This window comes from Coffea eugenioides, chromosome 10 (assembly GCF_003713205.1).
Source record: "Coffea eugenioides isolate CCC68of chromosome 10, Ceug_1.0, whole genome shotgun sequence".
Lineage (NCBI taxonomy): Eukaryota > Viridiplantae > Streptophyta > Magnoliopsida > Gentianales > Rubiaceae > Coffea > Coffea eugenioides.
In genome coordinates, this window is record NC_040044.1 from 7516484 (window position 1) to 7540068 (window position 23585).

The 23585-nt window shown below is 38.3% G+C and overlaps 3 protein-coding genes across 4 annotated transcripts; 1 reads left to right on the forward strand and 2 right to left on the reverse strand.

Moving 5' to 3' along the window:
• Positions 1 to 7189: 7189 nt before the first annotated feature.
• LOC113749493 (probable inactive poly [ADP-ribose] polymerase SRO3) lies at positions 7190 to 9499 on the reverse strand. Of its 2 annotated transcripts, XM_027293251.1 has the most exons (5): positions 9137 to 9227; positions 8364 to 9062; positions 8006 to 8247; positions 7789 to 7928; positions 7190 to 7667 (listed from the first exon to the last, which is right to left on the reverse strand). In XM_027293251.1, the coding sequence occupies exons 2-5, from the start codon at positions 9059 to 9061 to the stop codon at positions 7572 to 7574; spliced, it is 1176 nt and encodes a 391-aa protein (XP_027149052.1). In that variant the 5' UTR covers position 9062; positions 9137 to 9227; the 3' UTR covers positions 7190 to 7571. The 2 variants fall into 2 exon arrangements, with proteins under 2 accessions (XP_027149052.1, XP_027149050.1); XM_027293249.1 differs by having other exon boundaries at positions 8364 to 9499.
• A 3556-nt stretch (positions 9500 to 13055) lies between these two features.
• On the forward strand, positions 13056 to 17827 carry LOC113749240 (KH domain-containing protein HEN4-like). The gene is made up of 9 exons (XM_027292926.1): positions 13056 to 13197; positions 13330 to 14065; positions 14553 to 14963; positions 15075 to 15329; positions 15480 to 15833; positions 16084 to 16163; positions 16283 to 16394; positions 17041 to 17198; positions 17326 to 17827. Exons 2-8 carry the CDS (start codon positions 13331 to 13333, stop codon positions 17182 to 17184), a joined length of 2091 nt encoding a protein of 696 aa, XP_027148727.1. The 5' UTR covers positions 13056 to 13197; position 13330; the 3' UTR covers positions 17185 to 17198; positions 17326 to 17827.
• A 426-nt stretch (positions 17828 to 18253) lies between these two features.
• LOC113749241 (amino acid permease 6) lies at positions 18254 to 23383 on the reverse strand. Its single transcript, XM_027292927.1, has 7 exons — positions 23132 to 23383; positions 22732 to 22965; positions 22530 to 22623; positions 22151 to 22365; positions 21916 to 22058; positions 18960 to 19187; positions 18254 to 18866 (listed from the first exon to the last, which is right to left on the reverse strand). The coding sequence occupies exons 1-7, from the start codon at positions 23238 to 23240 to the stop codon at positions 18441 to 18443; spliced, it is 1449 nt and encodes a 482-aa protein (XP_027148728.1). The 5' UTR covers positions 23241 to 23383; the 3' UTR covers positions 18254 to 18440.
• Positions 23384 to 23585: the final 202 nt, after the last annotated feature.

The window sequence follows — 23585 nt, forward strand, 5'->3', positions numbered from 1 at the left end:
ATGTGTAATTTTAGAATAAATTTTTATGAATCCCACATACATTATTAAAAATGAGATACATGAAATGATTTGAATCATACAATTTTTTGAGATCAAATCTTGGCCATTAACAACTCAGGAGCGATCCACCTGATTACTGCTCCTGCCCCTCATCCGACATGAGAGATGCTTATCGACTTTAGGACGGACAATACAATACAGTACTGTGTCCCTCAACATTTTTGGGCTTTTCAACTGTGTTCTGTAGTGCCTGCTGTATTGCACTAAATTCTCCACTCAAAAATGTTCTCTCTCCTTTGAACCTGTCTTGTCCCAAGAAAGTAGGAATCTTATCCAAATAAATAAGCCATGGTTTGTTCTGTTTACAATCTTGGATGTAGAATCCGAGTTCGTCAAAAAATATATATATATGAAGTAACCTACGGGATTACTTCAAAAACCCTTAACCGATTCCACCTAGTATCTGAACCATTGGGCATCTGTAAGCAAATTAACCTTGCATTTATTGCTGCATCATTTGAGTATAACAACTTAAAAGAATTTAGCTGACTGACGGGTGTTCAGTGAATACCCATTAAGATGGATTTTAAACATTAATTTATTTGAAAAAGTTGTAATTAATTTTGGGAAATGTCAAAATGCAAAGGAGGCGAGGCTGTTTTGATATGTGTGTATTAACGAGCATCCAAACTTCAAGTATATATTAACGAGCGTCCAAACTCTAAGTATTTACCTTCAACATACATTAGGCTACGTCACAAAATGAAGTAAAAACAAAAATTTGGTAGGGATGCCAAAACATTTGTAGTTACTGATTTGTCCCCTTTTGAGAGCCACAAACACCTGTAAGGCACTTTTCCTTGTAAAGCATGTCCCTTTGTGCTGTGAACGATGGAAAAGGAAATGGCACCTGCAATCCACACGCACTAGATCGATTCCAGACCATTGATTCAGGACCATTTTTCCAGCTAAAAGGTGGGGGGATTGAATCTTCATGATATGCTGCAATGACAGTGAAGAGTCAATAAATCGATTTGTGCAGACATGCATACAATAGCTTCAGCACGATTTTACATGAACTCATTCACATTCCAAGCAAACAAGAAAGAAAGCCAGCTAAAGTACTTTTGGTGTAAAAATAGCAAAAGGAATGAATCCTGTCGAAAGTATGTGCTCATGCCAATTGCCGAGGAATATAAACTCATCCAAGATTACTCAACTTAAAACACATTTGGAGTCATGCACTAACACTTAGTACTAGTTGCTAGTACTTGTTGGCGGGGCCTAGCGCATGGCTTGAGGTTGTCCGGATGTGTTGATGGCTAATAATTTGGATGTAATTTATGAAACAAAACAAAATATCCAGATATTATTAAGCAAATTGCGATTGCAAACCAAAAGCTAAGATAATCTCCTGAAGACCTCACTATGGATATGTATATTGCCTCCAATGACTTTTTTTTTTTTTTGATCGACACAGGGAGTATCTCAGTTTTGTCAGACTAATTTTCCTGCGTTTGTACACCCCGCCTCGCAAAAATACACAAGACGGTAGGAGAGGTGACTCGAACACGCGATTTCAGGACCTAAAGAGACTACCTTAGACCATCCGAACCAACCCCAAGGGCTCTCCAATTATATTTACATAACTACAATTCCAACCAAAGGAGAAGTTTATATGTTGATCACTTTAACTGTCTAATCAAACCTAACTTCAATTCAACGCTCAAAATGTACACATCGTACTGCGCACTACTGCTAAATACCGTATGAATTTGGATGGAAAATGATGCACACACCGCACCGCGCGCTATAGCTAACTAGACTTGACGTTCAATGCTATTAGAATTCAACAGGAGAAAAAGACTACAAAATCAATCCTACATAACACAATCTCCCATGCAAATACGGGGTAGAGTAGACCAACAAGGATAAGATGGTCAAAAACCAACAGAATGAAGGGGCAATATGTAGCCACTGGCCATTTGGTCCAGTGGTCATCACCATTAAAGGTGATGCTGGAGGTCAGGGGTTCAATCCTGCCTCCCACAAATTTGCCACAATTTGTGGCGGTCTTAATTGACCTTTATCGATGGAGTCTGTACTCACATCGAACCCCCTCCCCTTCCCCTTAGACTAGGCTAGATTAGGTTATAGGACATCTATCGTTTCGACAAAAAAAAAAGAAGGGGCAATATGTATAAAAAACCGAACACCGCACCGTTAAATCTAACAAACTGATCAGAAAAAAGAACCCAACAAACTAAACCTTCAACCCAAATTCCCAAAAACTCCACCTACTCATGGTGCTCATAGGGACCATGAGCACTATTCCTAACTCCTACTTCCCCTTTTCTATTTTCTTTGACGTAAGAGTTGAAGCAAAGGGGTGGCATAGAAACCCTGGCAATAAAGATACGCTACTTCCATACTCTTGGAAGACTTTTTTTCATACCCTTTTCTTTTTTTCTTCCCCTAAACTTTGGTGTGTATCCTTTGGATCGGCATGTAATGAAATATTGGACTCATGGAATTGTTTAAGTTCAAGTTTACTTAATTTGTTACAATGCAATAGAATCGAAAATCTTCTAGATATTAAAAGATTTTTCGATGCGACGATTAAAAGGTACATCTTTTGAAATCATCCCTCTTTAACCTATGAATTTAGATACATCTTGTCCTAAAAAGCATAGTCAAACTCTATACTCGCAGTATTGATATTTTTGTCATTCTATATAATGCCTCGTGTGAATTTCTTCTTGTGGAGATAAAGAAAACCAAACAAAATCTTCTCATCTCAACTTTTCTATTTGTTTGCTGTAACCTGGTAGACATTGAACATTGCTTTTAGCAGACATGAACGCTCGGCATTTGCAGACTTCAGAGGCAACTGTAATGGGAGTAAGTTAATGGCGATGCTGGACTGGACGTGCGTGGCCCTTGTCTGCTATTTAACGCTTTTTAATTTTTTTGTCCCTGTGGCCTCTGTCTATTATTAGGTCGATGTCAATGGAGGACCTATTCCATGCTCGGGTGGGCAGCACTGAAAACAGCTACAAGGCCTATGCCACATTGCCACTTATCTTACTTTTGGTTTTGTCCTGCCTTTTCCTTGAGAATTCCTTATTTATAAGGATGAACCAGTAGGGATTTGTGCACAAGATACTCTATTATTTGACATAATTGTTAAAGTGTTTTTTTGATTTGATATATATGAAATAAATATGTAATTAAAAATATAAAAAAATGGGTTTCTGTTACAAATAAAATAAGAAAATGTTATTTACACTCTCATTTTTGTTATTCGTACTTTCACTGTCATTTTAATTATACAAATTTCAATTATTAGACTATATAATAAAATAAACGGTGGGAGTACAAATAACATTTTTATGGCTCTATTTGGCACCCTAGTTTTTTTGGGTGTTTTTATTACACAATTTTGTCTACAATAATATCTAAAAACACCAAAATTTTTTTGAAATATCCACCCTAAAACACACATCCATTCCTTTTTTTTTTTTTTTACCACCATTATCCCAACTCACCCTTCCACCCTTCTCTCTCTCCTCCTTCTTTTTCCTCCTTCTCCACTCGTCCTTCCCCCTTTCCCCACCACCTCTCTCTCCCCTTACCATTCCTACTTCCCCCTCCCCCTACCGTGTGACAAGACTAGAGTTTGCATGGCAAGGGTCAGGAGAGGGCGTGGCAAGGAAAAAGGAGAAGGAGGAGGAAGGAAAAGAGGAGAGGATAAGAGGAGGAGTGGAAAGAGGGCGAGAGATGTAAAAAAGAAAAAAAAAAGGACGGGAGGGTGCAGTGGCGGCTTACAGTGGGAACAGGGGAGAGGCAAAGAGGAGGAAGAGTAGTAATGATGTGGGAGAGGAAGAAGAAAAGGGGAAGAATGAGGGAAAAAAGAAAGAAAAAGAAAAGGAAAAATAATAAGAAAGTTCTTTAATTTCTCCAAATACTTAAATATACAAAAGCTTTTTTCACAAATTCTATGTATAGTAAAATTTTATGCAAACATCCGCAAAATACTTCATCTAAACGGATCCATTATTTGAAAAACTTTTATATGCAAACCCGCCCGCAGCCCTGAACAATCATCAACTATGGTCTCATTCCAAGCTCATCATAACATACATGCATGCACAGGCACAGAGCCATGTTTTCACAGGAGACCCCATGGAATTTTGGATATCTTAACCTCTGGGACATATCCGAGTCAGTTGATCACTACCGTGGCTACTTTGGCTTCTTGATTTTGATGCATTATCTGTCGTTTGTTTATTTAATCTCCAACGCCCCCACATTTTGGAAGATTCTGTGGTGGCATGTTAAAAATGGGGGGCCGTCCAAATGAGTGGACACCACCTTTTCTGTTGATATTGTTGCTCGATCCACCATTCAATTCTCTAAATCATTCCACACGTTTTAAAGGAGCAGCTCTGCTAACAAGTAACTGAGTGGTTCCACCAGCCACCGTGAAGAAGGGAAACGGGACCGCTCCTGAGCTGTTACTGGTCATGATTTGGTCTCAACAAATTGTGCGGTTTAGATCACAAGTTGTGCATTGATTTTTACATCGTGTGTGGGATTCACAAAATTTTGTACTAAAATTACGCTGTGTGCAACTAAAATTACGCGGTTAAAAATGGCCAAAACCGTTGGGGACCCGTCGTGAAGAACACTCGACTCGATTGCCAAGAAATTTTTCAGCAGCTGATATCATGATTATTCCTCCACCAACAAAATCCAAAGAAAGAAAAGGGAATGTAATCTTTGACGTTACCAAATCATCAGAATCATGACATCATTAAATATTTACAATTTATAGCCACATGCATGTCTGCAGCAAGATATATGGTACTCTTTTAACTACGTAGTTGTAACTTGTAAGTACTGCATTAAGGAGTGGATTGGTATTACAATTTATAGCTAAAAAAAGTGAACGAATCTCGTCATTCAAACTATTCAGCAAGTACACGTTTATAGCTCAAGAGCAGCCGGGCATAGTTGTATATGAATAATCCTTCTTTTTGATTCTCGTGCTCCAACTGATACATATATATATATATATATTTAGAAGCACTCTAGCCTAGCAAAATCCCATTTCTAGCATTAGAATTCAATTCGACTTTGGAGAAATTTTGGATGAACAGGCTACAAAAAGATTCAAGATGCTGATGCACAGAGACAGTAGTATATGATAGGGACTAAGTCCACCAGGACACATTCCATGAATTGGTGAAGTAACAGTAAAAAAGAAAAAAGGAACCTTCAGCGCAAGCTCTACCTGCTGGAAGATACTCTCCAAAATAGTAGGAGCAACCAACTAGAATCTACATGGTGGAAACTCGATGCAACAACAGCAGTGCCATAACATTATAATCCCTAGCAAACTGGCGAATGATTCTGAGAAAAGATGTTCCTTGCCCACTAAAGAGACGTCGAGTAAGATGTCTAGAGAAAAAGCATATGGACAGGTGCAGAGAATAAAGATAAAATTCATCTACACGGCCTTGGAAGATGAATTAAAGAATCAGCCAGCTACTGGCACCGAATTATTTATTTGGGAAAGGAAATGCTCGACAGCAACTGCAATGAAAGGGCTGTAGGAGATAAGCTATAGCTTGAGACTTGAGTTGACCGGGGACAGCCGGCCCAGCTACCTCGCTAAGTTGCGGAATAAACGTAGAAACTTCTCACTGTACCGTCGGCAACTGCACTCAAAACTCACGTCGTCACAAACCAAACACCACCACATATTCTACTGGATACACAATTTTGCTCCTGCTACACTCTTTAACTCAAAAGAATGATCTGATACTTCCAATGCGGAACTGGAAATAACTATCATCGACAATATTTTGCTCCTGCACAAAGATCCTCGACGTTGTGCACCAGGCTCCAACCAGCGGCAGCGGCAGTTCCCCAAATGACGCAAACTGCATGACTTACTGAAACGGAGCAAAACTCTACAGACGCAAAATACAGTAGTACAACCAAGCGAAGAAACAGTCGGGGGAAAAAGGAACATGCAAGCCAGACCAGCCGGCCTCCAGGTAATACATGCTGCCAAGCATGAGATGTCTTGATGACCTTGAGATGACGCTTGAGATGATGGTATATTCATTGACTAACCAGAACGGTTGAGGGAAAAGGAGATTCCCCCCCGCAACACACACACACACATCTGCAATCGAATCGTGGATTTGGAGCAGGATATGTCATAAAAGGCAAACAGCAACCATCCGTCAAGTCACTAAACTAGGAAAAATTGTTTGTTAATTAAGTTTAATGCTTAGCCATTTATTCATGTGCTTTCCACTACTAGAGCTCCAAAAAAGAACTAATTACGCAGATTGCCTGCTAAACTTGGTCTTAAGAGTATCAATCCACTGGGTCCTCTCCTCAACACTTAAAAATATTTGATGGATGACTACAAAATCCCTGCTACTTATCATTCAAAGCAGATCCACTGCCAAACTTTCCATCTGAAAGCCACTGCAAAAGAGTCAACATCCGACTAAACATTTGAAAGAAAAAATAAAATAAAATAAAACCCAACAGGAGTTGATTGAGTCAGGCAAATACACCCTAAACAAAACAAAAAATAAAAAATAAAAAATAAATAAAAAAATGTTACAGGACTCTAGAGCTGTTGAAACGCACTTCACGTGGAGTCTACTCAAGGTCAATGAACCAAACATCCAACTCAATGACTGCAAGAACAGGCCATGCCCACAGCAACAGATGATACACCTCGCCTAAGTTGTCTTTGATAAGTGTATACGAATGTAACCATAGAAGTTGCGCAAGCATGAAATTATCCTCACTTTAAACATGCTAGAAAGACATTAACTTCAACAAAAGCCACAACAGGAGGATTGTTAAGGGCATTTCCCTTGAAAACTACCTAGGCATCAAAAGTTTCAAACTGTCTGCCATCAGTATTTTGGTATGCAAATCATCCAAATGTCACCAACCTGCATCTTTAACCAGTGTATTGACTTGTTAATATAACCTCCTAATGCAGTGCACCCACCCTCTTATAAGGCCTAAAATTTTAATTCTTTTCAATATTTTCAGAAATCCTTCACCTTCAAAGTGCTAGTGACATTGCAACGTGTTTCAGTTTTAATGACCCTTCATGAGTCATGGCCAGACATTCGCCAGCAATCTACTGTAGTTGCAACAAGTTTATAATTTGACTAACAAGAGAATATTCACATAGCATCCCCACAGCATATAACTTGATCCCAACATAAGAATTTCTCCTCAAAATTGAGAGGAGGAGGATCATAATGCCAATGAAATTACATAACCGAGCTTTGCTGAAAACAAGTTCTAAATAACTAGAAGCATCACAACAACAACAACAAATGTGACCATAACTACAAAAGGAGTTGCGAGAGTAAAATAGTATAAGCCTAAGTTTTCTGCTGTATTTGAGGATTCCCTCCATGATCCTATCACAGGTAACATTACACGGTCTGTATAAAAAGGAAACTCCAAGTAAGGATAGTTTCTTTGTTTTCCAACATTTTAAAACTAAAAGGACCTCAATCTCAACCACGAATTTCATTAATAGCCGAGCGCAGCATTTCGTCTCCCACAACTGATCTCAACTGTTCCATAAACATATCTTTCCCCACCTTCCCATCCTGTAACACAGATTTCAGGACTAAAATCAGTCAAAAATAGGAAAAGAAATCTGGTGCATAACCAATATTTTGCTTGAACTAATATAATGTCTTGATCACACTATTTCATTGCAATACATACCTTGAGTGAGCCACACAAAGTTTGTAATTGAAGAACTTTGAGAGGAGGAAGAGATCTCCCAAGCTTGGCAAATAACTTTGCAACAAAGGGACTTGGCACAGGAGAATCCAACTTAACACATGGAGTACCGGTAACTTGACCTGAAAAGACACAAGCAGTTATTTTTTGCACGAACACACAAGTCATCCAGACTGAGAAGATATGGAAGAATATCTACCTTGCACATGATTGGCAGATTTATAGCTGACCACCAGCTCTGGAAGAATGTGTGTACTCATATTGGTAGGCCATACCACATACCACTTAGGATCTGTCAACTGATCCACACCAGTATCAAAATCCAAACTTGAAGGCAACTTCTGGTTAGAGCCAGCCTCAATTTTCTCACATTTGCCCAACAGGACTCGGCACAAAATTACATGCTTTTCGCCATTATCATCTATGTCTGACATCATGGCACTACAAGTGCACCCAAGCAACAATCAGAAGAAAAAAAAAGAAGATAGCAGATTAACATAAGAACAGCTAAACCTACTCTACATGGTCAGAATACACCTATAAAAAAAATCAAGTACCTGATATGCGGTAACTTAGCAGGAGATAAATATACACCAACTCCATGAGGTCGAGGAGTTTGGACCTGATCAGGCATTCCAAACCCATGAGCCAAAATACTATCTACACCCTCTGCTGACGTCCCATGCCATGCAAAAACCATGTTGGCATCTCCTCTAGCTTTCTTCATTATCTCCATCTGCTTCATAAAAACTTCATATCGCGCCTTGTCCAACACCCCCGTCCTTGTACACTGATGAATCCTAGTGATTGTAGCATCAGTCTCCTCCGATCGCAACCCAGACAAAAACAAATTTTTAACAATGGTATACTCCTTCTCCCCTTCATTCAACAGCTTAGTCTTCTCCCACCTCGCCTTATCCACTTCATTCGCAACAATTTGCCGCCTTTTAGCATCTAGATTCCTGACATTGGACGAACTCCCCTCCGATTTTCCCCTCTCAATTTGCTCGACTTCAATTTCCTCACTGACTCTCTTTCTCTTGCCCGATAAACTGTCCAAATTATCAGAATCCTCCAAAATCTTTACCTCAATTTCAATTTTGGGACACTTATTCCCCAAAATTTCCTCATTTCGATCATAACTCACAAAAGCCTCACTAGAATTAACAAAAACTTTAGGGAAAAAACACTTCCCTTTCACATCAATCCAAGCAATTGACTTTTCATCGCCACTATCAAATTGAATTTCCAACATCCTATAAAAATCAAGCAAAAAATCACAACCTTGAATATTTACCTCAACCATTGGTTTACCTGCCAAGAAGCTTACCTTCACCAAATCCAAAACCTCCTTCGGATAATCCACCCACGACCCGTTCACGTCGTAGTACATGACCCGCACCGGTTCCGCACTCTTCCTGAAATTCTCGTGATTCTGAACTAGGAGCTGCGCTTGGCGGTCACAAAACGACGATCCGGAAGCAAATCTCCGCTGCGGAGGAGAAACCCTAATTCTCATTTTATTATTGTTTCTCATATTCACAATTTTTTCCGAGCAGAAATTCCCAATTCCCGACATCGCCGAATCGGAACTCATATAATTCATGTCCGAAGAAAATAAAAAACAAAAAAGAATTTTTCTGTGCCGCCCTTTTTGAGAAGTTCTGTCACAAAATGAGATGAACAAAAGAACTTCTGGAATGAAAGGGTTTCGCCGCCTCAATATATATAGACGAGAACAGTAGACTATCACGGGTCAGTGAATTTACCGTTTAGACACTGGGTTTAGGTCGGTTGTAGAGAAATGAGTTTGATAAGGCAAGGGTTTTTATGGTATTTCATAGAAGGAGGTAGGAGAATTCTGATACTCTGACTAGGCATTAGAGAGGTAGAGTTGTGGCGTGGGGTTGGGACTAGGGAAGGTTTGACTTGTGGATTAAGTAAGAGAAAACGGTCCAATGTTCATGACGGCTGATGTGGGCTAGAATGCATGCTTAATGAGGGTTGCTTCGGCCCAAAGAAATGGGTGTTCTTACTTTGATAAGGACAGCATTTGCTTGCCGGGCAGGTAGAACAAGGAGTCTCTTCGTTTCAAGGGATTTTAAAAAGTCAATCTTTTGACTTTTCCTTTATTCTATGTTGACAATTGGATCGACAAGTTGTATGGTACTTGGATCATTTTGGGTTTTATGGGATTGAAAGGCTATGCTTTTATATTAAATTAATGGAAGAAGAAAGCATAAAGGGTTCAATGATTTGACGGTAATGGTGATGAGAAGAATCCAAGCGGGAGAGATAGGCAAAAGGGGAGAGCTATTTTGTAGTAGTGTGTTTTTGTGTGCTTTTTTGTATTCGTCTTTGCATGTTTGATTCTCGAGCAAGAAAGAAATATCGTATGGCTTTTTACATGGCGTAGTTGGGTAACCTAGGGCTAGGTTTTGTAATTAAATTGGGATTTGTTAATGTGAGCACGAAATTCCTTTCATGTACTTAGCGAAGTAATTCAATTAATTTCTATCTCTATTGGTCGTTCACGAATTCGGAATCTAGATTTGTGTCTTTCTTGGCCAAAAGAAAACACACTAATTAAACTTGAAGAAGGGTTTTGTCGCTAATATGAACTATTATTACCTTTGGATTTGTTACGGATCAAAAATTTTTTTTTTAAATAAGATTTGCATGTTTTATAGTGTGTTCAAAGGAGAACTTCCTCGAAAGTATAAACATCTAATGAGGAATTTGAGAAAAGTTCAAATTTTTTTTATGAAGAAATTTTCAAAACACAAATAGTAATGTGTAATATTATGTAACACCCTAAATGATATTTGACTTGTTTCTTTTGTTTGGTGAAGGATGAGCCTTGCATGGTACTATATAGGAACATATAAACTCAAAGTTCTACGTAACATCTTGATTATTGTAAAGTATAAAATATCACTTTTCTAGAAGCTTGCAGTCTTTTTATTTATGTAATATAACAAAAAATTAATTATGAATATGTAATCATAATTCAGAGTTTGATTTATGAGCAGTATAGTCATATTCACATGAAATTGAAATTGTTCTTCGAGAAACACACCTGCAGATACATAAACTTTCCTCCTTTTATTATTGTAATTTTTTAGAGTTTTTTTTTATATAAAAATGTACCATAGCCATTTGATATTTGTGAAATAAAAAGGTGATAACAATTTGATATATGCGAGATAAAAAGGTGATTAGAAAATCCATTCACGAAAAAGCGTAGATATATATTTTTTTAAAATGACTTTCCAAACAAGGTATTTATTGCCTATGCATCTTTGTGGTAAGTACAAACCTTAGAAAGGGCAGTTATGTTGGCAATACATCAAAGAATTGGGTGTTAAAAGGTTATACTTTAGTTCTTATTAGAATCATTTTCTAACATTTCAGTAACCTTTAATTTATTTTCTCTAGCTGTAGAAAAATATAGTGAATGTTATCATCCCCAAAACAGTAGAAACAAGTCAACGACACACCTACTACGGAAAACTTACAGTTGGCTGGTCTCGAAACAAGTCCCTGGGATTTGAAATTTAAAGCAAAATGTGTGTACCTGCTTATTGAGTTCAATCATTTCACTAATTTTTATTTTGTGACTATGGACAAATTTTTGGCTTTTCTATTCAACAATTATATTTTTCTCTCTCTAAGCAATACGAAGATATATGTATATATGTATGTATATATAGCATGCATTCTCGTATTTGCATATGCATGGGAACAAATAATTTTTTTGTTCCTAAAACGGCAAAAATATATTCATGAAGCAACCTAAATAGGTTGCTCAATTCTATTATTCTTGAAGCAAATGAATACATGTATCTATGTTTAAACGAACTAATAAAAGAATTCTGGGTCATATGTATCATTTGTGAAAAACTTCCACCTCATTTAGAAAACTTTTGAGTGTCAAATTAAGACACTAATTAATTAAGTTAGTCAATGTGAAATGGCAGTTATTTATTGTTTGCTTATTAGAAAATACTACTACGTAATTTTCCTCTATTAATGGTTCTTATTTTCAAAAGCCCAGGACAAACTCTAGCGACTAAAAAATTAAAAGAGAAAAAAAACTCTATTCATAGAACTGCTTTTTTATTTTATTTTATTTTATTTTCGGTGTCAGAAACAGGTGATTTTTTTTTTTTTTTTTTTTTTTTTTGTCGACAAAGGGGTGTCCGGGTCAATCCTTACGGGGCTCGACTAATCCCCTGCGGCCCGGGCCCGACGCCCCAACCCGATCCAAGCATGATAAGTGCGCGGAGGAATCCAGCAGAGTAGAGACTCGATCTTGGAACCAAGAGGTCACCAGTGGGAGGTGCTATCGCTGGATCATTCACGCGAGGCACAGAAACAGGTGATTACTAGATAGGGAAAACAGGGAGGTATGCTCAAGCCCAGCCCAATTATTCAATGCAACTAGAAATTGGCAGTCTGTGAGAATACTCCTGTGAATTTGGTCTTTCCAAAAAATTTGACATGGTTAGTTGGACAAGGAGAAATTTGAAATGATTTTAGTTATTTGAAAGTCTGAATTACAAATGGAGTAAAATATATATTTTTAATTAAATTGCAAAGCCAATTTTTTCTCAATAATCATTTGGCCAGAAGCTTTTCAGCTCGTGTAATATATTTTTTTTATGTGATTAATATAAATGGACTCGGGGCAAGTTGGTCGAATTAATTACAAATAGGTGCAATTGTTGTATTTCATCCACAACGTGCTGCTGTACGTTGTTAATAGATGCAGTTGTATTTTATGCATTCAGTTGATATACACGAATAAAATTTGTGTGTACAATAGAGTCATATAAGAGTAATACACCTTATCATGTATAACTCCGACAATTGCACCAAAATTCCAACTGCACTTGACTCAAGTTCGATATATTTAGTCAATACTTTCAAAAAAAAAAAAAAAGTAGCTGGAAAACATGGATAGACAATTTTCAATTTTATTTTCCAAATGCTCTAATTTCTTGCCAAAACAGATTCACGACCTTTTTCCTTCTTGGTTATAAAATAGACTCCTTCATGTACATAGAAAATGAACGTCAGTTGTACGCTATACTGACCCAAATAAAGGGCTGTGAGGGCCAAGATAACAAAATGAGCCCAAAGGGTAAAACTGGTAGCTTTGGTAGATTCCTGAACAGTGAACACAGTCGAACCGAATGAAACGGGTCGGTTTAATTCCTGTAAACAGTTGAACCCATATAAAACCCTTTGCCTTCAGGAGGGTTTCACAGTCGAAGTGTAATTCATGCAATTTTCCTGCAAAAGCTCCCCTTCCTGATAAGAAATCTTAACACACTCTGGCCAAAAGCTCAGTTGAAATCCAAATCAAAGCCGACCCAAGTTAGACCCGTAAGTCACCTTACCTTTCTTGATTATTGAAGCTTTAATCAGTATTTTAATTCTGCATTTTTTTCAATGAATATCCGTTTTTTTTTTTTTGGTTGGGTTCGGAATTAAAAGTACTTTTTCTTTTTTGGGAAGGATGTCTGCTCAATTGACACCATCGAAGAGACCGAATGAAACAGAGGCAAACGGTAGAGGGAAATGGCGAAAATCTGGAAATTTTAGTTCACCAAATTCTTCAGTAAATGGGACTATGTTGCGGGTGCTTTGCCCTAGTAACAAAATTGGTAGTGTTATTGGAAAAGGGGGCAGCATTATATCCCAATTGCGCGAAGAAGCCGGTGCGAAAATTCGAGTTGAGGAGCCAGTTCCGGGATGGGATGAGAGAGTAATTGTTATTGCAAGCCCAGATAAAGGAAAGGAAAATGGAGGAGCTACTGCTGAAGAGCAGCAGCACCAGGGGAGCAAGGAGGAGGATAATGATGAAAATGGGGAGTCTGATAGAAAGGATGATGGTGGGGAGGAGAATAAGAATGATGATGAGAAGGAGGCTAGTCCTGTTGAAGAAGTTCGAGGAGGAGGAGGAGAAGAGGATAAGGAAACCGCTTCTGCGGTGCAGAAAGCGTTGTTTCTTGTTGTTGAAAGAATGTTTGAAGGGGATTCGGAGGAGAAGGACGGAGCAGGGGAGGATGAGGGCGATAAAGATACCTCTTTTGTTGTGAGGTTACTTGTTTTTTCCAGTCAGATTGGTGGTTTGTTAGGGAAAGCTGGTAGTGTAATTAAGCAGATGGCTTTGGAAAGTGGAGCCCAGATTCGGATTCTTCCCAGAGATAAACTGCCTCCTCCTGCATCTCCTTCTGATGAACTGGTTCAGGTAATTTACAGTTGCTTTTTTAACTGCTATCGCTTACTGCAGTCTCAACATTAACTTGATATGTGGGTTTAGTTTTAGTTATCTGAAAGTTCATTAGAATTGTTTATGACTACTGCTTTCCACTTTTTCCTACCTGTTTCTGCCTTGTTTTGAGTTGTCAAAAATAGTCATTCAAGAGTATTGGTTCTAGTGTTGTTGCATGGGTGATTGAAAAAGTGACCTTTTTCTCCCCTGTACCTTTGGTTGAAAGAAACGACAGTTCCTAGTTTCTTATTTGGTTCCTTAGCCTAGGATGTTGCTTGTCTTTCCTATAAATTTGGAAATAGTGGGAAGCAGAATTTTCATTGCTTTATAAGATAAATTACCTTCCATTTAGATTGGTTCTACCAAAGCAACAAGGGATGCTGCATTAATAGACAACTGTACTACAAAGACTTTTGGTGCTGAAGGTGCTTGTTCAACCTTTTATTTGATGAGTTCATTGCAGATTTCTGGGGTGCCAGATGCTGTTAGAAAAGCTCTTACTTCTGTTTCTCAACAACTACTTGGGAATCCCCCTCGGGACCAACGTTCTCAATCCTCTGGACCATCATCCCATTCACTTGGCCGTCCTTACAGACAGGAACCCTTTGTACAATCAAACCATGCTTTCCATGGGCAAGGGATGCCTTATTCTGCTGGATATCGTGATGCTGAAGGCAGTTTTCCTGATCGTATGTATCCTTCTCAGGACATATTAGCATTCCGTTTATGGTGTCCTCATGACAAGATTGGAGGTGTAATTGGAAAGGGGGGAACTGTAGTCAGGGCAATTCAAAATGAGACTGGCTGTGAGATTAAAGTTCTTGATGCTGCAGCCGACTCGGAGGATCGCATAATTGTAATATCTGGTCCAGCGGTATAATCTAGCACTTCAACCTTTTCTGGATCTGTAGATCCACAGTTTGCTAATATTTTTGTTTCTTGCCTTATGAAATAGTTATTATTGGAATTTATTTTACCATTTCAGCACCCAGATGAAAGGATATCTGCACCTCAAGATGCAGTGCTTCGTGTGCAGTCCAGAATATTTAGGTCATCATCTGAAAGTCAAGAAAAAAATGTGACAGCTAAACTTCTTGTCTCCTCAAATCAAATCGGATGCCTCCTTGGCAAAGGAGGATCCATTATTGCTGAAATGAGGAAGTCTAGTGGAGCTTATATCCGTATCCTGGGGAAGGATCAAAACCCTCAAGGTGCTTTAGAAAATGAAGAAGTAGTTCAGGTTTGTTTTTTGGTATCTTTGAACGGTGTTTGTAAGCTTTATTGCTTATGTGTTTGATGTATCTGCCCCAGTCTTAAACTTTTTGCAGTTTTACATTTTTTCTTTAAGGTATTAGTCTTTCTGCTTTAGATGTATCTATTACCATTACAGGTAAATGGAGAGCTTGAAACGGTGCACGAGGCCCTTTTGCAGATAACTTCAAGGTTACGGGAACACTTCTTCCGAGATGCATTTCCTTCTATGAACTATCCTTCAAATCCTGCTTTTCTTGACCAAGTACCTCCATTTCCACCATATTTGGGAAGGGGAGAACATTCACCTCCAGGGATGTATCCGAATCTAGGTCCATCGTTTCGCAAGTTTGATTCTGTTGGTGGCCTGCCTCCTCCAGGAGGTTTTCATCCACTTGATGAGCGACCACCTTTTATGCAAAATTTCCACAGACCAGGATTCCCACCTCATATGTCTGAAAGATTTCCACCTTCAGCAGCATGGGGGCCTCAGGTTGTCCATTGATGCTTGTTACTGTTATTGCCAAGTACTTTGTACTTCATATCTTGGAAATGATTTTAGTCAGCATATTTTGCATCTACTGGTGCTTTTGTGAAGTTTTTTGCTGACTGATGCATTGCTTCTGTGGCTGTTATAATTTTGACTATTTTAATTGTTAAAGCTATAGGCAATTTTCCTACAAGATCTATCTTAGGTTATGCAAGTGAAAGGTCATTCACTTGAGGTGTTTGATCCAATGCAGGGGCCAATAGAAGCCGGTGGTCCAATGGGCTTGCCTGACTATGCAGGACCTCCTCCTAGGAGGATTGGTGGATTTGGAGGGTCTGTAAATTCTACAGTGTTTATGCTCTTCTGTCATGCAGTTTTGATGCTTTTAATATGCGTATTAGTTGTTCCACACATAAATAAACAGAATAAGCATTAATACCTTCATGATGCAGAGGAAATCATGCCGCTATTATCACAAGCACTACCGTGGAAGTTGTGGTTCCGCGTTCTGTTGTTCCTGCAATCTATGGTGAGGATGGTGGATGTCTGAGACAGATACGTCAGGTATAATCATTATGATTTTCCATTCATCTTCAGATTTTTCTGTTGTGGTAGAATTTTTTTTTCTGCCTTAGTTTTATGCTGTTCTCATGTGAAGAAAGCTGGTTCTCTTTCCATTTAGCTAAAGATCTCATCTAGCATAAATTCTGCTGTGTAACCTTCTGTATGCATGGACATAAAATGCATTAGAGTATAAATTGCTTTCTTTTCAGATTAGTTTTCCCATTTTTTCATTGCTTTTGTGCATAATAGTTTCTTCCAGCCCCTGGTTCTTTTAAGAGAATGTTTATTCCTAACCACAGGAAAAGATAATGTCAAGATATGCTTTGCAGTGTCCTTAGGATGACAAATAATAGTTCTTACACTGAAGTTCTATATCATCCTGTTGTTCAAGCTGTTTTTAGGTTTCGAATTATTGTTCTTGGAAGTTTCTGATAGGTTAAAACTTCAAGTAGTCAACCTGCGAAATTATTCGTGCCTTCAAAATTTTGTACTCAGTTTTTTGTATATACACAGTAGCTAAAAGGAAACTCAAGATGCTTGATTTCCCCTAATAATCATGATTGCAGATAGGCTACATGTTGTTTGAGCGCTATTTTTGTAATTTTTCCCTGGTAGATCAAGAAACTGACATTACCCACCTGTCCAGATTTCTGATGCAAAAATTACTATTACTGATTCTAAACCCGGGGCAACAGAAACTGTGATCATAATATCTGGAACACCAGAACAGACTAATGCTGCACAGAGTCTTATTCAAGCATTTGTAATCAGTGAGACAGATGCCACTTGATTTTTGATATTAAGGTAATACTTCATAGTTGCAGGATGCAAGTTCTAGTTTCTGTCAAGGAAATATGGAAAAGGCTTTAGCAAGGATCTTTTAGATGTTCACCTCTCATTGGTATCTGTACTGTTTCATCTGGTTGTTCAGGGAGATCGATGTACTTTCTTCTGTTTCCATCTGTGACCCCAAGTGAAGATTGTATTGACAGACAGATGATGGCCTCTGCTGACAGCAGGATGCACTTGAATTTTTGCTTGAGTCATTTTCTACCTTGCTGATCAATTTTTCTACCTTGCAAGATGCACTTGACTTTTTGCTTGAGCCATGTTTGACAGCAAGATGCACTTGACTTTTTCACTCCTGGAAAGCGTGGTGTTCGGTAAACATAGCAGTCAAACAGTACTTCTGGTGGTTATCAAATGTTAGAAAAGGGAAAAAAGGAAAATTATGTTAACTGGGATATGCTTGGATTGGATGATTAACTTTAGGGAGTGAAATTAGATTTTTTTTTGTTTGTTTGTTTAAGTTTATCTCTTTAAGCTTTGATGGCTTTGCATAATGTATCTGTGATTAATACTATTAGCTCAGGGGAAAAAAAGAATTAGAATGGTCATTTTTATTAGAATTTCAAGTGGTTTGAGTTGACATTTCCAGTCTTGTTTGATCTCACAAGTGAAAACAGAAAACCAGAAAGAATTAGACGAATAAAGGAATAACTAAGGACTAAGTGATGCTGTACCCGTCTAGTTCATTAAACTTTGAAAATTTTTCCTTTGTGACGAAATGCATCAGTTTGACTTGGTATTTCTGTTGCTTTTGATGATGTGAAAAAAGGTGCAAATTTGGGTCCATTACTTGGTCCTCTACCTAGTATTTCTCCATAATCTATCAGTTTTTCTTGTCTTTCTTGGGCCATTAGTTGGGTCAATATGGCAGTGCACAAATACTATAAAACTAGGGACTGTTCTCTGTCTACATCTTGTCCCTGCGTCATTTTCTGGCTTATGTTGTGCTAGCAACAGTTGGAATTAAGCATAGGCATACAAGGCTGTAGATTTTAGAAATTTTTAGTATGAGCACCTTAAGGATAAGTATGATCTCTTTGGTACATGTCAAGTTGAAAGTGCGTTCTCCATTCTACCCTCTAAAGCAAAACCTGCTTATGGTAAAGATAGTGAAATGACATGGATGCATATTTTGCAAAATTCTTATTATGAAATGCTACATCAAACACATTTCACAAATTGACTATGTTGCAGAAATTATTGCTGTGTTTTAAAAGGCTTGTATGTCTTGACATCCTGGGAAAGCCCTTGTATGGATCCTGCAGCAGCAACAAGTGATACAACCAGGCAAGCCCAACTGAGTACTTTAAGCCATATCCATCTGACAGAATACTTTGGTATCTTTGCCTGTGCGATGTGCATTTCTATGGGGAAATACACAGTCAAAGGATAGAAAGAGCCTGCTCCTATCAAGCCCAAGAAGTCATTGAAGAATGGGAATATCATAGCTAATACAGCTGTTAGTATAACGTATACTGTCCTCCACACCAATCTGAACAAGTTAATGTAGTAAGTACCATACAGTGGCACATTAACTGCATGTTCAGTGTTTATGAATTTGTTTTCTGGCCATTTGCTACTGCAACGATTCTCAACAAAGCCAAATATTGGCTGTGCAAAAACCTGCATGATGGTCAAGTGTGTTGAGATTAGATGGTTGATGGGATTAGATCACTGTAGTTGTGCATTTGGGAAATGAGGATACAGTAATCCTACCTGGTAAGCGCCAATTAGGTGAATGGCAATGCAAACATTTGCAAAGTCAATTAGCCAAAAGGGTTCGTAGAAGCCGAATCCGGTGAGGAAATTTCCTGGAGCATTGTTTCCAAATGCTGCATAGCCAATACAACCACACAGGACATAGAATAGGGTAGTCGTTGAAACTCCAACTCCAGAGGCCCTTTTCATGACCTTGCTTTCTGGTGGGTGTGATTTCAGCGTGTCCTGCAGCAGATATAGGTCCACATTTAGCAACAATGGTCCACCATTTAGCAACAACAGCCTTACAGCTTTCTTGTTCCCTATTTTTGGTGATCGCCAGAGAATTACCAGAAGACTAGCAGAAGGTTTTCAAAGGGGGCAACAATTTCTTGCCTTCTTTGGAGTGTAAGATTAAACTATTAGTGGACATGGAAACATTGTCCATGTAAGCCCAGAAGTGTATCTGGCAAACTTAAGATTGAGGGAAGATGCTTACAGCTGCCTTTAGTGATGTGAGCACAAGCAGTTTTGCCATATTGGTTTGATCAATGAAAGTGTGTTGATCAACAAATAATACTGCTTGATACTGTTGATGGAATTAAAGCCTTCAGCAGTGACCCTAAATCAGGTAATGCAAAATGTCGCGATAGAGAATGATATGGTGTCAATTCTAAATTGACACAAAGATGCGACGTAAAGAAAGCCTTAAAGAGGTTGCAGGGACGGCCAGTTGGAAAATTTGGACCAAATTTTAAAGGGCTTCCCTCCCTTTTGCGAGGACCCCAATTGCTTCAACATTTGGACCAAATTTGTACATTTGTGGTCCGTAAGGAACAATTTCAGTGTCAGTGCCAAAACGCCTTTACAGTTTAGATAAAAAGTATAAGTCCAGAAAAGCCGTGCTACTATAATTTAAGCAAAAAGCACATGACAACACGTATGTTACTATGTTCATGTTTTGTGTGTGTGTGTGTGTGTTTTTGTTTTTGTTTTCCACAGCCCAACTTTGTTTAGTGGTCCTTATCAGGTCGGCGCGGGCACATGGCCGAAAGAACTAATTTTTGTTCATGTTGTTAACTGGGAGCAGTCAATTATTACCCTTCTGGTTCACTTCAAATGGCGGTTTCTTCTAGTTGACAAAACAAATTAGTTCATGAATCTTCTTAATTCATCATACTCTTTCTTGCTTATGTGGGACCTTTTATTTTGTATCCTCAGAATTAATATATATGACAAAGGTGACAAAGGTGACATGGGACATGCAGGGCACACAATCATAGAGTGCAAACACACCATTTGGGAAGCAATATGGTGGAACGTAAACATCCCACGTTGCCATAGGGTTTGTTTCAGTGACGCCATATGCAGATATCCTTACAAGTTGCAACATCATTGAATCATAGAGCTCAAAAATCTTCTAAATCTGTGTCTAAGCTCTGCATCTTGAGATGCGTGTCAACTGTCAAGAAAAGAAAGACACTCGAGACAAACTAGCATATGCATAGAGATTTGATATGTTACGTTCCGTCCTTATGTCTGAGCTGTGGTTTGAAGCTGTGATATATTCTGTGCATATATCTTATGTTTAATCAGTGGAATTTCAACAGGTTGTGTCTGCAAGTTCTGAAGGCATCCAAAAACCAAAAGGGCTAATTTCAGAAACATCCCATCCCTTGAGGTTTTTCACAATTTCACTTGGTACCCTTGAAATTTTTAATATTACACTTTCCTCCCTTGACCCTATAAAAGGACCATAACAATCTTAATATATTAATATTTTTCATTCAATTAAACGATACGCTTCTAACCTTGTGCATAGGAATGCACCACACAATTAAACGTCTAATGAAAACAAAAACAAGATTCACTCATAGAATTACTGATTACTAGTCCTAAACACAATTCTAATATATTACAAATTAATTTTAACTTTGCTTGGAGGATCTAAAGATGAATAGAAGAAGATGTAAGCTAAAGGTTTAAAAAGGACGGAGCATGTGTTGGTACTCCAACGTTTGAGGTACTTGATGTTATATTAATACAATTAGTGAAAATTTTTAAGTCTAATAGTACCGAATTTTTTTTGCTTTTGTAAACATAGATTGAGGTTTTATAATTTAGGGATTGATAATGGTGGTGATGATGATAGTACTAATTTGAATCATAGGAATATCAAAGGTTTAAAATAGTAGAGATGAGGGTCGAAAGTAAATTTGAAATTTTGTGCATATTCCAATATTTTTTAAAAGATTTTATAAGAAGGTAAAATGAACTTCACAAGGGCGTTTTGGGTTATTCAGTCAAAATTTTGACCATTGAATAGTTTTTGTTATTAAAATGATAAATTCAAGGGAGGTATGCAAAATTTTCAAAACTTGAAGGGCATTAGGTGAAATTGTCAAAAACCTCAAGGGAGGTTTCTGAAATTATCCCAAACCAAAAACAAAAACCTTGTGGGCTGCACCTACCTAGGCGATTTTAGTATTATGTATTTGCCATAAATTTAGAGTACTGTTACTTTATGCTTTTATTGAAACGAATTAATATGATACATAGACTTGGAGTTTTGAAGGAAATTTCCACTGGTCAATAAAAGTTAGGAAGGTTTTGACTCCGATCACTATCACAAGATTGCCAACCAATGCATTTCACACACTGGAGGCGAGCTTTGAACATTCAACCTAAAAAGAAGAATAGCCAACATGTGTTTGGACTTCGGTCTGCTATTATTATCTGCGAGACATAACTACGTGCCATACTTCAATTGATTAGGCACACAATTCAAGATACGTAAAGGATGCGCCATATGTTTAGATTTTTCTTTTCCCCCCTTCCTGTGTTATCTATTTCGGCCTCCAGGTCGGCGGGGGATGGGGAGAAGGTATGCAGATCTCTGCTAGTTTAGTGCATGGAGCCATGCATAGGCAGACACTTGTGAGAATCATAGATGAAGGAAGAGAATTAGGATTACCTGAATTTCAATAAGGACAGTTGAATAAGCATAAGCAAAGGCTATATCTCCAATGGCTTGGAAACTTCTCCAAACTTTCTCTGTACCTGACACGTCCACCCCAACTGTTACCCCCGTCAAGGTTGTCTTTGCGACCCCGTCCCCTTCACAAAATCCATGGACCACAAGATTTAGGACCCAAAGACATCAGCAAATTGTAATAATAATAATAATCGGTTGTGATGTTGGATTTTACCTGCAACTTTAGCTATGGAGAGTCCAAGGCCAATTGAAGAATAAGCAAAAGACATCACGGCAGCCAAAATAGAGAGCCAAGAGAGTTTGTGAAAGTTTGGTATTTGGCTGAGGAAAATCTGGATTGCGGCAAAGATGATCATGAAAGGGTTGTTTGATATATGGCATTTCACATGGTGGCCGTTCCTGTGGAAACAATTTGACCTTTTGACCGCCCTGAAGACAACCGTGGAAGAAACCGTGTCAGAAAACAGTCCTCGACTTCTTCAATTATTGAGCATAGTCATTCATTCATTACTCCTTTTCACCAAGCTATTTTCATTAAATAAATTCATAGCTAAAAAGGGCAAAAATCTTGAGTTTGTAACTTGAATGCTTACACCATACTAATGGATGCTGTAATTGTGTAGCCAACCGTAACTCCTATGAGATTGCCATACTGAGCAATTCCACAAAGCTGAACCTTGTAGCCTCCTAAATTCAGCACAAAGAAAAGGGCATAGCATATTTGGCTTTTACACAGTGAGAATTTTCTTTCCAGTTTCTTCAAGCATGCATATGGTTAGTATTTCATAAACTTACCCAAGTGAGACCTGACAACATCCATGTAAGTGTAGTTTCTTCTGCCGATTATAGGACCAGGAGACCGGTAAGAATCCGCAAGCATAGTTGAAGTGAAGAAGGTGATGCAAGAAAATGCCATGAGAACAGCAGGACCAGCCACCCATCCCAACTGAGCTATAGCCCATGCTAGAGATAGCACTCCAGAACCAATCACAGCAGTTATGATGTGTGCACTTGCAGTTATCACCGTCCCTTCACAAATTTTAACAGAAAATAAGAAGAAGAAGATAACTCAAAACTTTTGGTTAACCAGGATGACAAAGAAACCTTTTTTTTTTTATCCTTTATTGCCATAACTTTAAGAATGTCATGGCAAGAAACTTATATATATATATATACACTATATAGATATATGTACCTGTTCGTTTTGGACGACCGTCATCATCAAAATTCTTAAGATCGCCATTCTCTGGAGCTTCTGGATTTTGTTCGAGGTACATGCCATTATTCTGGAACTCTTCCTTCATTTTAGTGTGTGTGTACGTGTTTTTACTTGTGGTGTATGGTGGGTATGTGTTATGTTGAGAAGTGGGAGGTCGAGAGGTTATATTGGGAACATTCGCGGGAGGAGACAGGAGAGGGGCCAATGAGTGAAAGTGCAGAAGTGGTCTGAATTAAACAAAGGGTAGGGTGTGTATTTAAGTCAAAGCCAAGTGTTTGGAAATTGAAGGTAGACAAGTTCGAAAGGCAATGTGTTATTAGAATATGAAAGTCCGTTTGGCACTTTTAGCTTTCTAGGGGGTGGGAGTCATTGGTTAACTGGGCTACGTAATTATGCCAATGGTTGAAAAAAAACTTGGCTTAGATTTTTC

Bases quoted from the DNA above. Each gene is read 5' to 3' on its own strand.
- LOC113749241 (XM_027292927.1), bottom strand. From the start codon at position 23,240: ATGAAGGAAGAGTTCCAGAATAATGGCATGTACCTCGAACAAAATCCA. The intron at 22,624-22,731 runs GTAAGTTTATGA...TGCTGAATTTAG, and splicing joins TGTTGTCAGGTCTCACTTGG to GAGGCTACAAGGTTCAGCTT. The intron at 18,867-18,959 runs GTAGGATTACTG...ACCATCATGCAG, and splicing joins ACCTAATTGGCGCTTACCAG to GTTTTTGCACAGCCAATATT.
- LOC113749493 (XM_027293249.1), bottom strand. From the start codon at position 9,412: ATGAATTATATGAGTTCCGATTCGGCGATGTCGGGAATTGGGAATTTC. The intron at 8,248-8,363 runs GTACTTGATTTT...GTGCACTTGTAG, and splicing joins GCTAAGTTACCGCATATCAG to TGCCATGATGTCAGACATAG. The intron at 7,929-8,005 runs GTAGATATTCTT...GTGTCTTTTCAG, and splicing joins ATCTGCCAATCATGTGCAAG to GTCAAGTTACCGGTACTCCA.
- LOC113749240 (XM_027292926.1), top strand. From the start codon at position 13,331: ATGTCTGCTCAATTGACACCATCGAAGAGACCGAATGAAACAGAGGCA. The intron at 14,066-14,552 runs GTAATTTACAGT...AGTTCATTGCAG, and splicing joins CTTCTGATGAACTGGTTCAG to ATTTCTGGGGTGCCAGATGC. The intron at 15,330-15,479 runs GTTTGTTTTTTG...TTACCATTACAG, and splicing joins AAAATGAAGAAGTAGTTCAG to GTAAATGGAGAGCTTGAAAC.